This window comes from Perca fluviatilis, chromosome 4, assembly GCF_010015445.1.
Source record: "Perca fluviatilis chromosome 4, GENO_Pfluv_1.0, whole genome shotgun sequence".
Taxonomy (NCBI): Eukaryota; Metazoa; Chordata; class Actinopteri; order Perciformes; family Percidae; genus Perca; species Perca fluviatilis.
Genome location: NC_053115.1, coordinates 18,687,720 through 18,701,400, shown reverse-complemented (window position 1 = coordinate 18,701,400; position 13,681 = coordinate 18,687,720). Strand labels below are relative to the sequence as shown.

Genomic DNA, 13,681 nt, shown 5'->3' with positions numbered 1-13,681 from the left:
AGTGTGTCTGTTTTAATTCTATTTTACAACTGTCAGCTGGTCGAAATGGCAGGCTCAACAGGCGCCCACGGGCACGGTAACGGTATGTGGACGAGCGAGGTGAGACTTAGCTACTGAAGAGAGCCAAGCGGCATTAAACAAAGCAGAGAATCAAAGATTCTGCAACTGTATCAAGCATCTCATTATCACTAACCGTATCCCCTTTCATATTTAGATGCAACAAATGGTATATATCCAGCTACAAAATAGCCGAAAAGTCGAACGTTTGACAGAAGTACAAAGAGTCGTTGTGCTATCAAGATGATGCACCGTCTCGTTGCATTGGTTTGTGACCTGGCAGCTTTCAGAGCATTGCAGACCGGAGCGCTAAGTAACTAGAGGATTCATCTCGTCGCTACTCTTTGTTCTGAACGCATCTATTTTTTTTTTCTGTGACGGTGTTTTTGCTACAGCATGTAGCCTACCGGTGTATCTTTCAATTAATTGAGCAGATGGATATTCAAGGATATTTTAGCAGAAAGAAAGAGAAGCAGGAGATTGGCAGGGCAGTTGATTCTGAGGGAGCCGGCGTGATTGAGATCAGTAGTGGTCTATAGGTCTAAGGAAATGTGGGGTGTTTTGTTTTCTTCTAGCAATAAGCATTTGTTGGTAGGTCTAGGCACTGAGGCATGCTAGCTATATTCTGACCAACTTAACTTTCTGCATTCATTGGCTGTGATAAATTGTGAAAAATATGTAGATGTTGCCTAAATGTAGGTTAGGCCAAACATGAGGAATAAAATATTTGGAGTAACGATTACTACATACATATAGTAATTGTCACTCCAAATATTTTATTCCTTCCCCCATCAGGTTATTATATTTAGACAGTAGCCACTTTAAATATGATCCTTATCAATAGCTTTATAAATATCAATAATTGTTGATTATTAAGTCATACATTGTATACATAATTTGGCAGAATAAAATATCTTTATTTGAGAAACGCTCAAACTTGTGTTGTCAAATTTCACTATGACCTTAAAATTCTGGTTCTTGGGTTATACTGTATGCAAGCCAAACTACACAGCGAAATGACAGTGATTGAACCAATCTACAGCACAGTTACAGTAATTAGTGTAATTAAATAGCATTCTTTGGACAACTCATCGGAGAGGAATTAGATATAGTATGCTATTACTTTATCACACATTTACATGAGCAGACAGATAGCATTTAAGTCATTGCTTACAGAATAACTCATCAGGAGCACAGTCTATTCCCCCATGCTGCTTTGATGTGTCTAAAAGCTAACATTACAGTAACTTTTGTTGAACAGAGTAGAAATGAAGAAGAGGATATGTCTGTCACTTTTTATTTGTTAACATCTTGGTTTCTTGACCGGTTGTTGACATAAGTGTAGCTAAGATGTGAGTGTAAAGATTTAGCAAACACAAGTTAAAAATACCCTGGGGGCTAAGCACCCCCTGTCTTTAAATCCTAGTGATGTCCCTGCTGCCAAACAGAATAATTCAACAGAATAATTTTTAACATATAAGGAAGTCAATGAGAAAAACTAATTTTGGACACCAAAAAACATTTCATGAATTTAATGTAATTACATAAAAAACATGTTATTCTGAAGGCAAGAATACACCAAGTGTCAAGAACATCTTACAGAAAATGCAGATGATACCAAAATAGTTGGTGATTAAAGCTGGGGTGGGCAGTTTTCTGGACAAGGCATAAAAATGACAGAATTTGAAAATACAGCCCTCCTCCTACAGCTCTCCTCTCTCCACTCTCTGTACTAAGAGAAGAAATAAGAAATGTTATTTATTCGTCACATACAATCATACAGTTCAATGTGGTGAAATTAAATCTCTGCATTTAACCAATCCTAAGCATTAGGAGCTATTGAAATCCACATAGCGTTGAGGTTCAGTGTCTTAGGACCCATGCGGACAGTAGGCGTCAGGGAGCAAGACTGAGCCACAGCCCCACTCACCACACAAGCAAAGGCACATGTACACACTTCATAGAGTAACCTGTACGAGTGGAGTGCAAGTCATTTGTTTCAATCATCCCAATTGTGATTGTGATCCCGATGCCGTTATAAATGTCAAATTGACAATTACCGTCCTGTTTTACTTGCACACGTGTGGGCTTGTAAAGTCCTTTGAGATGACATACTGTAGCCCTTTCCCAATTCCGAGTTTGTGCATCCCAGATTCCTCTCCTTGTTTCCACTCCTTAATTGCGTCTTAGTCCTGCCCACAGGAGAGTCGAGCCAGGGAGTCGAGGAAGAGACTCGAGGAGAGAGGAGTAGAGGTAGTAGGCATTTAACAAACATGAGACATCTTTGCCTCGGAGCCGTCATTAAAAGAGATGTCAAGTAATTATGACGGACAGCAGCCGCATTAGCTGTTCATTGTTTGTCATACGCTACATTTTATGATCTATGTCAGAGCAGCAGTGGTCATGGCAACTTTTATATTTACTTCGAATTCAATTCATAACGTGGCATAATGTGATAAGAATGTACACGGGTGGTACATTTTTATTTGTTGTATTTAACGCAGACTCACATAGGCCTATTTTCAATAACCTATAGCCTACATAAAATTTGTATGAAAAGTGGCCGGGTTGGCTCAGTTGGTAGAGCAGGCGCACATATACATAGAGGTTTATGCATCGACACAGAGGTCCAGCGTTCGAGCCTGACCTGTGATGATTTCCTGCATGTCTTCCCCTCCCTTTCTCACCTAGCAGTCATGTCTATTAAAGGTGGAAAAGCCCAAAAGATAGATTTTCTAAAACCTGAAAATAGAGCCAAGAGGAGGTGCAGAAGTATTCTATCACACCACTTGAATTACAATATGCTGAAAGATTATGGAATGTTTGCCTAATGACACCAAAAAAACTGCCTACCTAAAAAAAATGTGTCTGCACTGGAAAAAAAAAAACATAATTTACTGATAGCAAAACTTCCATGTTAAATTTCACTCATTAGTATTCATAAATATTGTAACAATGCATTTGACTCAAATGGTAGGAGGCAATGTTAATTATTTCTAATACCAAATATTGATACTGTGAAGCATGATAAGATGTTAATGTATAGACTGGAATACTAAAGAGTGGCAATTTCCTTCATTCCTATTCCAAAGTCTAATATCACATCTGTAGACACTAGAGGGATCCAATGGTCTTCTGTCTCTGAGACGCTTGTCCAATCATAAACACACACACACACGCACACACACACACACACACACACACACACACAATATTAGGTAATTTTATAATTTGCATCTATTTCATTCTTTTAATTTCATCCGTTTGATCAACATTTATCAAAAGCACACCCACATAAATGCCCTGAGTTGCTAGGTGATGTTTAATTGCCAAAATATAAAATAGTGCATTCTGGCTTCATAGTGCATAAAACGCCTATTATACGGTTTATGCAACAAAAAAAACAATAACATGGGCCTTTCTCATATCCCAAATTTGTACCTCCTCGACTCCCTGATCCTCTGGATTGTGACCCGGCCGGAAATCGTGTAGTTAGATTTTTCAAGAGGTGCACGCATAGTGCACGTCAGTCTACGGACCCGGAGTAGGGTCCGCGCCTCCAAGTAGCAACGCCATAGATGTAAGCCAGAAACATAAATCACTCTTAAGTGCGTCTGACGGACACTGGAGCAGCTTAACTTCATTAGGATTAGGCTATTCCAGAAGTAAAAAGGTCCAGTTCTGTTTCCTCTGTCAAGTTTATAATTAGAGTTAGTTTTGCTGCTCTTTCCGACGACATCAGCTGCAGTGACATTTCTGAGCACATTGGAAACGTTTACAAAGAGCCTCTCTAATCATTAAAGTAAATCGTTATAAAAAAAACGCATACATCATCATTTCAAAAGCAACGGAGCCTGCAGAGACTGCCGAGGGCCAGGTAAATGTCCATGCAGGTCTATAAATCGGAGAAAATAATTCATTCAGATGATTGCAGAGGATGAATTTTAGCTTAGGCCTACAGATAGATTTGTATGAAGTGCTGATCCAGGCATTAATAATAGTGTGTTTACAAATGTATAGGCTACAACACATTCAGAGAACCTTTATAGATCCTTAAGGGAACCTTCCCTGAAGAGAGAGAGACAGAGAGAGAGAGAGAGAGAGAGAGAGAGAGAGAAAATTCAAATCCAAAAAAGATCACATAGGCCAACTATGTGTACAGAAACAAGGAATTTGACTCTGTTTCTGTTGCTCTCAATGTACTTGCACATAAATAGAAATACAGCTAAAACAAAGGATAATGAAGCTGAACAAAAGTAAACAAACATTTAGCTAGTATGTACTGTACATACAAGTAGATGAGGGAAGATAAATATATAGAACAATGAACAAAATCATGTCTATAAGTCAGACTGTTTCTTTAATTTGTAATCAGTAATACAGTAGTGCAAATAAGCTGGGATAAATATTGAGTGAATAATGTAACGGGTGACTTTTTATACACGAGTAGGTGGTGGTACAGTATATATACAGTGGCTAAGGTTTGTATTTGACAGTGATATTGAAATGGTAAAGAAATAAAACAAAAAACGTGTGTATTTAAAATAGTAATTTAAACTGCCCCCAGCCCCATAAAGTTTGTGATTGATTGGTAAAAACCCACAATTTTCTAATACAAATAATGAAGTTAAAATACAAATAACACCGTATAAGCCTACATTTCAAGATTAAAAGTATGTGTAAGTCAGTTTGATGAAGAAGTAAGACACGTTACATTAGGTAGCAGCTGTGTTTCTTTAAACTGGAGTACCCCTGTTCCATCCCACTTCAACAGAGGTTGCCAAAGATAATTCATTAACAACCAGTACAATGATTTGTCCAACATCTTGTACTTCATACGCCCTGCACACTTGTTGCAAGCTCCTCCGTCAGCGACACAGAGACATTACCACTAAACTCAAGACGAGTATTTTGAGATGGAAAAACCTGAAACAAAGTCAGGACACCCACAAGGATATCAATCTGCTTCAGATAACAAATGGTGAGTATACATACATCTGATTCCCCTTTTTATTGGTAAGTAATTTTACTGTTTTTATGTCCCCTCTCTCCTCAGCCTCTAAATAACCCACTGTACCTGCATCAAACAGCAGACAGACAACACTAGCTGGTGACATAGTAGAGGATTTTGCAACTAAGGAGTAAATACTTATGCCAGGAGTTGGTGGAGACAAAAACAAAGCTAAAAGAGAGTAAATATTGGACTTAAAAAACTACTTCAAGTGGATGATGTAGCTCCGTAACTGCGGGATGTGTAAATGAGCAAGTGTTTGCTAAAACAAGGAAAACAAATATTCGTAAACAAATCATCACAACTATAGAAAGAAAGAGATACTATCATATACATACATATGAATAAATGCAAGACAAAAAGATTATGTTAACTAAATGCACTCATAAGAGCATCACACACGTGATTTTGTGTGTGCTTAACATACTGAACACATTTGTGGTATTTTACACAACGCGTGCTGAATGTATCACAACGTTGAGGTGGAGGGCTGGGGATGTCGCACCACAGGGTGCCTGTGGGACAGAGACTGACGCAGAGGGAGGGAGAGCAAGGATCATCTTGGGTCACCAGCTGTGCTATTGTGTCAGTAAAAGTTAATTTGTAAAAAAGCAAAGTAAAGCATTATAAAGGAATATCTGTTCTCAGCTGGCTCTTTAACCTGGCCAAATCTTCAGTTCCACAGCTGTCAACTGTGTGCAGTCAGTGCAGGCCTCTGGTTAAATAGCATCGCCGCTATCATTCGTTTTAAATTAAAGCCGCTATTTGTAGGATTTGAACATTTGTCTTTGCTGACTCTCAGTCGTAGTAAAAAAACAATGTTGCTCCAGGCAGAAATTAGCAGCTATACCCTGCACTACCACCACCTCACCCACCATCTAAAAAAAAGTTAAAAGCATGTTCCCTTAAGAAGCAATAATAGAGACAAACATGATGCAAACAAAAATGAGGACACTTTAAACTGCAAACAGAATCAGAATCACTTTATTCGCTAAATGCATCAGCAGACACAGGAATTTATCATGGCTATCAGTAACACAGAAGCTTGACAAACATATGCACATAGCTGCATAAACATGCTTAAAACAATTAATAATAAAATAGTCCAAAGATAAAATAGTGAAGGTTGGGAGGGGTGTGGGGGGGGGGGTGGGGGGGCAATGGATCAGATATTCAGAAGGGAAAAGGCTCTTGGAAATAAGCTATTAAGATGGCGTGAGGTCCTTGTCCTCATCGCTCTGAACCTTCTTCCTGAGGGAAGCAGCAGGGTGATTTATTAATCCTTGCACTATGAATTTTTGCCTGGAAGTTGGGCCAGCCTAACCTGGCTCCGCCCTCCTGTGTACTTCCACTCAATTTTCATTTTCCTTCACTACTCCGTCTGGGTTTGTGGTATATTCTTGGGTTTTCTCCGGCCAAATATTTGGCGGTCCAATCAGCGAACAGAGGGAGTGGCTGAGAACGATGACGTTGAGGACGTGCGCTAGAAAGATGCGGCAGCAACTCTGCCCAATATCCACAAGTTAAAGCCCGAGCAAGAACAATATTTGCTGAGTTGTGTTGGTAGCCATGTTGTTGCGGCCCTCCTCCCCACGGGGTTCGGGAAAAGTTTGATTTTCCAGCTCGCTCCGTTAGTGGTGGTGAAGGAGTTGGCTAAGGCTAACGCTAGCGATGCTAATGCTGAATACAAGCCGATCGTTGTCGGTCACCCCTTTTGTTGCACATGCGTATGACATACGTCACAACCAAACGTTAGCGATTGGTTATGGCAGATCCAGAGTGGCTCTGAGCAGATCCAATAGTTCTAAACTTCAACAGAGTACCCGCCTTCAAGGAAGTTAACACACAGACTCTCTGTACAAATGAAATGTACGAGTCTGGTAGGACCAGGCTAGGGCCAGCCCTATAAACGCAAAAGTCTGTTACTGACTTACAGAGTGAGTGACATTAATTATGTCCTCAGGCGGATTTAACAGCGATTCCACTCATTCCAAGGCATAGCATCCACAGTGTAGACATACTGTATACCAGGCACGGCGTTATGGGTGGGCCTGACGGGCCTAGGCCCACCCACTTTTCAACAGGCCCACCCAAAACATTTCCTCAAAAAACATTAATTAATTAATATATTATAATTTGGTGAAGAATTATTAAAAATCGGCAAATAATCTCATAATTTGTGCTAAAATTGTCTAAATGTTTAGTTTTCAAAAACAATTTAAAAAAGCTGGTCATGTCTATTTTTATGTTTCTTCGCCAAAGTTCAGCAGACAGTGAGGTTCGGATCGGATGTAGCTTGTAGGTATGCTAGGCTAGCTCCAAGTGATCTGAGAGTGTGAAAATCATTTCCAGTAAAGGACAATGTTGCAACAGTCGTTGTTTAGGTACCTTAAACGTGCACGAACGTTCTCAGAGTCATCGCTGCAACCAGGAGATGAAGGAGAGCTGAGATCCACAACACCTAGCACATCTTTGTCTCGGGCACTGCAGGATGCTAGCGCGGTTAGCGCGGCCAGCGCGGTTAACGCGATCAGCGCCGGTGCTAGTGTCTTTGCCTCTGCCTCTCGAGTGGATGATATAGCCCCTATGGATATAGCCCTGTGGATCGGTCTTCCGTGGATGAGCCCGCAACTCAACCAGTGCTAAAGTATCCGGTCACTTCTTCTGCTTTAGGGAGTTTAATTGTGTAGGACCGTCAGAGGATAACAGTAAGGTATGTGGCTACTCTGCCTGTAGTGTATTATGTCGTTATATGAGATATATGGATTAAAATAATCAATTCACAACCCGCTACAGAAGCTGCAGGTGCAGTTCTATTTCTATAACAGCTTGTTACTGTTGTCAAGTTGTTTTTCCCTCATGGTTTTCTCTTGTTATGGCCAATAATGCTTTAGGGCTATTAATGCGATTTATTTATTTTTGTTAAACATGTTTATAACATGAATCATCACACTAAAGTAAGGAAATAACTTGAGTCTTGTTTTACATGACAGATGACGTCAATGAACATGTTCTGTGGCCGAGTATTGATTGAAACTGTTGTGCAGTGTTGTTGATTTGTATATTGTTGAAAACTTAAAACAGTTGAAAAGAATTGTGAAATATTCGGCCTCATGTTAGACGAGAAGAACTAAACTATGTTTTGGGGAAATATTAGATTCCTGACCACTTTTACAGTCTATAGGCCTTAGGTTAGGAGAGATGTCCTATAGCACAGCCAGGTATGGTGCGTAATGGAGATTCCAAAGCGCTCTTCTTTTGGTCAGAACCAAGGAGAGCGATCGCGGATAGGTCCGTCCTTTGCACCGAAACTTTTTACAATGAAACAACATATAAATAGCATCAAGCTATTACAATCTTTATTATGTAAGCAAATATACTATATATAGTATAACAGTATATTAGCCAGTCATTTTTATTAGGTTAAACAGGGATTTGATAACGTTTTTAATTTAAGGCCCACCCACAATTGGTCTGGCCCATCCAAAACTGGAATCCTGGCGCCGTGCCTGCTGTATACTGGGGCTGTGGTCAAAAAGTCAAAAAAAAGTCAAACAATTACCTCCTATGTCCTTTAGTAACCACTTTTCCTTAACCCCGATGGTAAACGTCATGAGGTTAAGCAAAGATGTGAAGGAGAATACAAAAGGAATTAGGGAAAGACAACCGCGGTGCAAGGAGAATCTGACAGCCCTAACACTCTGCCACGTAATCATGCGACGGCGGATGTTATTGACGTGGGTCTGCCTTGATGAATCCACACTGTTCCGAAGGTGGACTACAGAAAGCGCATCTGGATATTTCACTGTGTTATTTCATGTTGGCTCTATACACATGTACAACCTGGTGGAAACATTACTTCATCACCACTTTCTTTCTCATCTTATTTTGTATTAATTATGCCTATTCATGTGACGCACTCGCTGAATGTCATACGTTACTAAAGCACTGAGCTGTAAGTTATTTCTTGTATGAAAGATGTTATTGGTTGCTCACGCTCACCCTCCTGTCCACTCATATTTATCCACATGAATCCAAATTAGAATGATTTTATGAAAATAATTGTTAAATGTATGCAGGATAAACATGGTAGGCCTACGAATCTATAGTACAGATACGTTGTAAGGGTTAGATGGTTGCGGGTGGGTGACATAAATACAATATTCTCTAAACTGTAAACATTGTAGAGCAGAGCTGTCCGCTACTTAAGGGCGCATTTACGCACAAGCGTAACTTCTTTGATTATTTCAGAAGCTAAAAGTTGAGTTGTTTTCTCTGTGAAATTTATAACTACAGTTTTCAGTTTTGCTGTATTAGCTGTAGTGGCATTACTGCGTGCATGTCGTTTACAATTACTGAAAGCAGCCTCTCTAATCATTCAAGTAAACACTCATACATCACTACAATACATAATTTAAAAAGCAGTAGCCTGCAGATGTTAGAGCGGGAGTGAAAATAACGATAGGGCCCGAGTGCCGACAGCACCCCTTTCGTAACATTTGAACCGTTTAAGGTAGAGTCTTGTGTGAGGTATCATTGAACTCAGCAGAAAGTTCCTTATTCATTGGTGATGGTTTGACCCGCTCCCTATGCTTAAGCCACGCCCCCTTTCAGAACTGGTGACCCGTTTAGGGTAGAGTCTTATGTGAGGTATCAATGAACTCAGCAGAGACTTCCTTTTTTATTGGTAAAGGTTTGCCCCGACCCCCATGCTTTGGCCACGCCCCCTTTCACAGCTAATAAACTGTATCACGTAGAGTCTTGTGTGAGGTATCATTGAACTCAGCAGAGAGTTACCTTTTCATTGGTGACGATTTGCAGTGTCTGAGTGGTTCACGTCTCCAGCGGAGCGTGGAACCCTATTGTTTTTCTAAGGATTATTATAATTTGTGTAGCTAACTATGAAAACACCAACTTTGCCATATCTCAGCCAAAATAAATGCTATCAACCCCAAACTTTAGATTATTCTTTGCCATGACCCTCTGGAGGTACCCCATGCGTTTTACGAAAATTGGTCACTAGGGGGCACTACAACTACAAAAAGTTTATATCTCATGAACGGCTCATCCGATTTATACGAAATGTGATGCGTACCATCTGGGGCCAATCTTGAGGCGAACCCTAGAGTGGGGTACTGAGGGGTCAAAGTGGGCGTGGCCTATGGGACCCAAGGTGACCCAAGTCTAGATATACCACTTACACTAATGTGAACAACTTTAAATGTACAGGGTAGATGGACAATGAGCCATGGACCACACCTACCAAAAATTACACATGTGGACCACTAGGTGGCGCTGTAATGGTTTTTTGTCTTTAACTCCCAGATTACACATCGCACATTAGAATTTTTTACATCCACGTGTTCCTTGAATCAAGCTGAATTACCTGATATAGGCCACGCCCATTTTCGCGCAAAAGTCTTTTCGCAATATTGCGCAATGTGCAAAACCAACTTTTTCGAACTCGTCCTAGGCTGTGCGACCAATCTGCACGAAACCTGGTAGACAGCATCTCCTGATGGACCTGACAAAAAGTTATTGAAGGAATTTTGCTACGTTAAAGTATGCGCATTTGACGACAAAACTAATTTTCCTAGCTAGCTACCACACACATATCATATCATATCTCGGCCAAATTAAATGTTATCAGCAAATAACTTGAGCTCCTTGTTCAACATCTGACGACGATACTCTGTACCAAATTTGGCGAAGATCGGCCTTTAGGGGGCGCTATATTATTTGTTTCGCCCACTAACTCAATGCATTTCAATGGGAAATTTGCAATTGCAATATCTCTGCCACAGTAAAAGCATTCAACACAAAACTTGTGATGCTCATTCGGCATGCCGCTCTGAGGCTCCGTACCAAATTTGGCGAAGATCGGCCATTAGGGGGCGCTATAATCAACATATAAGTGTTTTGCCCTGTTAATCAATGTTAATGCATTTTTGGAAAATTTACCGTCTCAATATTTACTGATGTTTACCTCCTACCGTTAGGTTTTGGTTTTCGCTTTTGCCTGGTCCCATGGTTTTCTACAATAAAGAAACTTCTTAACCCACCTGACAAAGTTTCTACAATCTTCACAGTGGACAAAATTTAACTCTTTTTTCCCACTTTTTCAATCCAAAATCAACACCATTCATATACCCTGATACCGTGCAAATTAAACATTACCGTTGGTGCTAAGTGGAGAGTCTGTCATAGTGTGATTGGTTATGTCGGTGGCATTGATTCTTAATTTCCCACGAAGTTGATCGCGGTCACGTGTCAGTTAAACTTCTCATCTCCAATCCTATCTGTATTTGTGAGATGTGGCTCTGTCCTGAGTTGAAAGCCTACTTTACGGCTTTATTATCGAGTTAATAGGCGCGTGTGCTCGTGTCGGCCGCTGTCCATTTCCTAAGGTTCTGAGCAGTCAGAGCCGATCCGCGCATTCTTGCACAATATTAATTACAGTACATTATCATTAGAAATTTTTCAATGTCTCAGAAAATAAAATATATGCTCGTGCATACAGGGTTACGGCCGGCACTTCTGCGACCAGTATTCTGATTATGAATGGCCAAATAGTGATGCGTCGCTTTAAATTATGCTGCCGTAAGTAATTGTGCGAATTATCTCCTTCGTAAAGGATGGTCCAGTGTATCTTATGCTAAAGGAGATGATAAAGGATCATTGAAATACCTTTCCTTATCACTAAGACAAGTCAAGTGGCTCTTATCATGGCTGCCACTTAACTACTTTTGGGGCATTTTCCTCCTTTAGGAACCTTCCAAAGCAAAATTGAATATTCGATTGCAGCCCCTGTTTCGATCTAGTCTTGTTAAACAATGAAGCATACTCAAAAACTCATTAGCCAATAGGGATGCCGGGACGCACCCTTGAAATGACCCGCCCACAAGAGAGGTTTGTGTCAAAAGTGCAAACAAAGAGTCAGGCAGTGCAAACGAGGGAGCTGGGAGCATAACCGCAAAGCTGACATGTACACAGCATGTACAATAAAACCTGGATACAGTTTTAAAGGTGGAGCCCCACATCTCTAAAGTCATTCCCACTCCCTATTGCAAGTTCTGTCAACCTGAACAAACTGGAACTTTCCTGCACATGGTCTGGGCGTGTTAACAGGTGCATGAGTCCTGGAATAAACATCTGATGTGAGAGGATGTTGAATTCCTACTGACCCAATTGTTTTGTTACTTAATGACAACTCTAAATTACACCTGCTTAAGAGACAGAAGAAAGTTTGGTTAGCCGACTCAACCGCAACCAAGAAAATGATAGCTCAACGCTGGCTCCCCCCCCCCACTCACTTTGTATAAAACAGTGGTTGGCATATTTTCTAGACATAGTTATGCTTGAGCTCTCTACAGCAAGGATTAACAAACCCAAGTCATCGACTATAGACCTACGGAAAAATGCAGCAGCACAAGTATTAGTCCTAATACCTCCACATCACAAGAAAAAGAGGAGAGTTACTAGGCAAGGTGTGATTTTTTTAATTTTTAATTTATTTGTTTTGTTTTCCTCGAGACCGAAGAGGGTGGGGGGTGGGAGAGGGTTTTTGTTCTTGTTCAATTGTATTTGTCTGTTCTGTATGTTCAAAAATATAAAAATAATAAAAAGGTGGAGCCCCGATGCTCAGTGGCTCATGAAGCCAAAAAAGTTCAACTTCCTCGTTTAAAATAACCTGAATGATCTTCACTACATGCATTGTGCGGCCCATAGAGCAGGCGCTCTGGAGACCAAAATCCTCAACTTCTCCAATTTCAGTTACTATTATTAAAAATAGTGGACGTAGCCGCAAACGACGTCACCAATAGGTTTGTAGTGTGTCGTTTTGAAGCCTTGAATTTGGCGACCTCCTTGTTTTTTTAAAACCAGACGTGATGATTTTTGACGACAGGGTGGAGCTTGGGAGGATGACGAGGCCAAGCCAGTGTTGTTTATGGTTGCAATGGGACCAAAATGTATTATGCTGTATTGAAGAAGACTTGAAACTAGCGATTGAGGCAATTAACTCATTATGAAAATGTTAATGCGGTAATGAATCAAGTGAGAAGTAGGGTCATTTTCCCATAAACTCCTAAAGGAACATACTTCTATTTGCAACCAGTGGAGTCGCCCCCTGCTGGATATTGGATAGAATGCAGGTTTACTGCCACATTGGCTTAATTTTTCGCACACGGAAGCTTTGTCCATTATTTCATATGATTCAGAGTTAGCAACACAAAATGGTTAATCATTAACAATACTAAAGGTGAGGCCCCACTGCAAGTGAATCATGCTAACATTTGCATGCTGATAGCAGTTATAATGTTACATATTCACCATTTTAGTGAAGATGGTAAATTTGTAGCATTAGCAATAAACACAAGGTTGAGCTGAGGCTGATGGGAATGTCATTAGTTTTTCAAAATATTGAAAAAAAAAAATAAAACACCTGATTTCCCTCTGTGAAAAGTTAAAACAAGTTATTAGGAATCACCCTCTGGGAATCATATCCATTCAAATCATTGTTCAGATATTTTACTCAAATATCAACCTGCTGGTGTCACTAAAAGAACAAAATGGTTTCATCCTTTCTAGATCAAAGTTATTCAGGTTTTTCTG

The 13,681-nt window shown here is 40.2% G+C and overlaps 1 protein-coding gene across 1 annotated transcript in view; it reads left to right on the top strand.

Moving 5' to 3' along the window:
* Positions 1-4,910: 4,910 nt before the first annotated feature.
* LOC120556857 (sodium- and chloride-dependent GABA transporter 2-like) overlaps positions 4,911-13,681 on the top strand; it is a 29,787-nt gene continuing 21,016 nt past the window's right edge. The window contains exon 1 of the mRNA XM_039796644.1: positions 4,911-5,038. Coding sequence (XP_039652578.1) covers positions 4,974-5,038 — 65 coding nt within the window. The 5' untranslated portion in view covers positions 4,911-4,973. The remainder of the gene's footprint in view (positions 5,039-13,681) is intronic.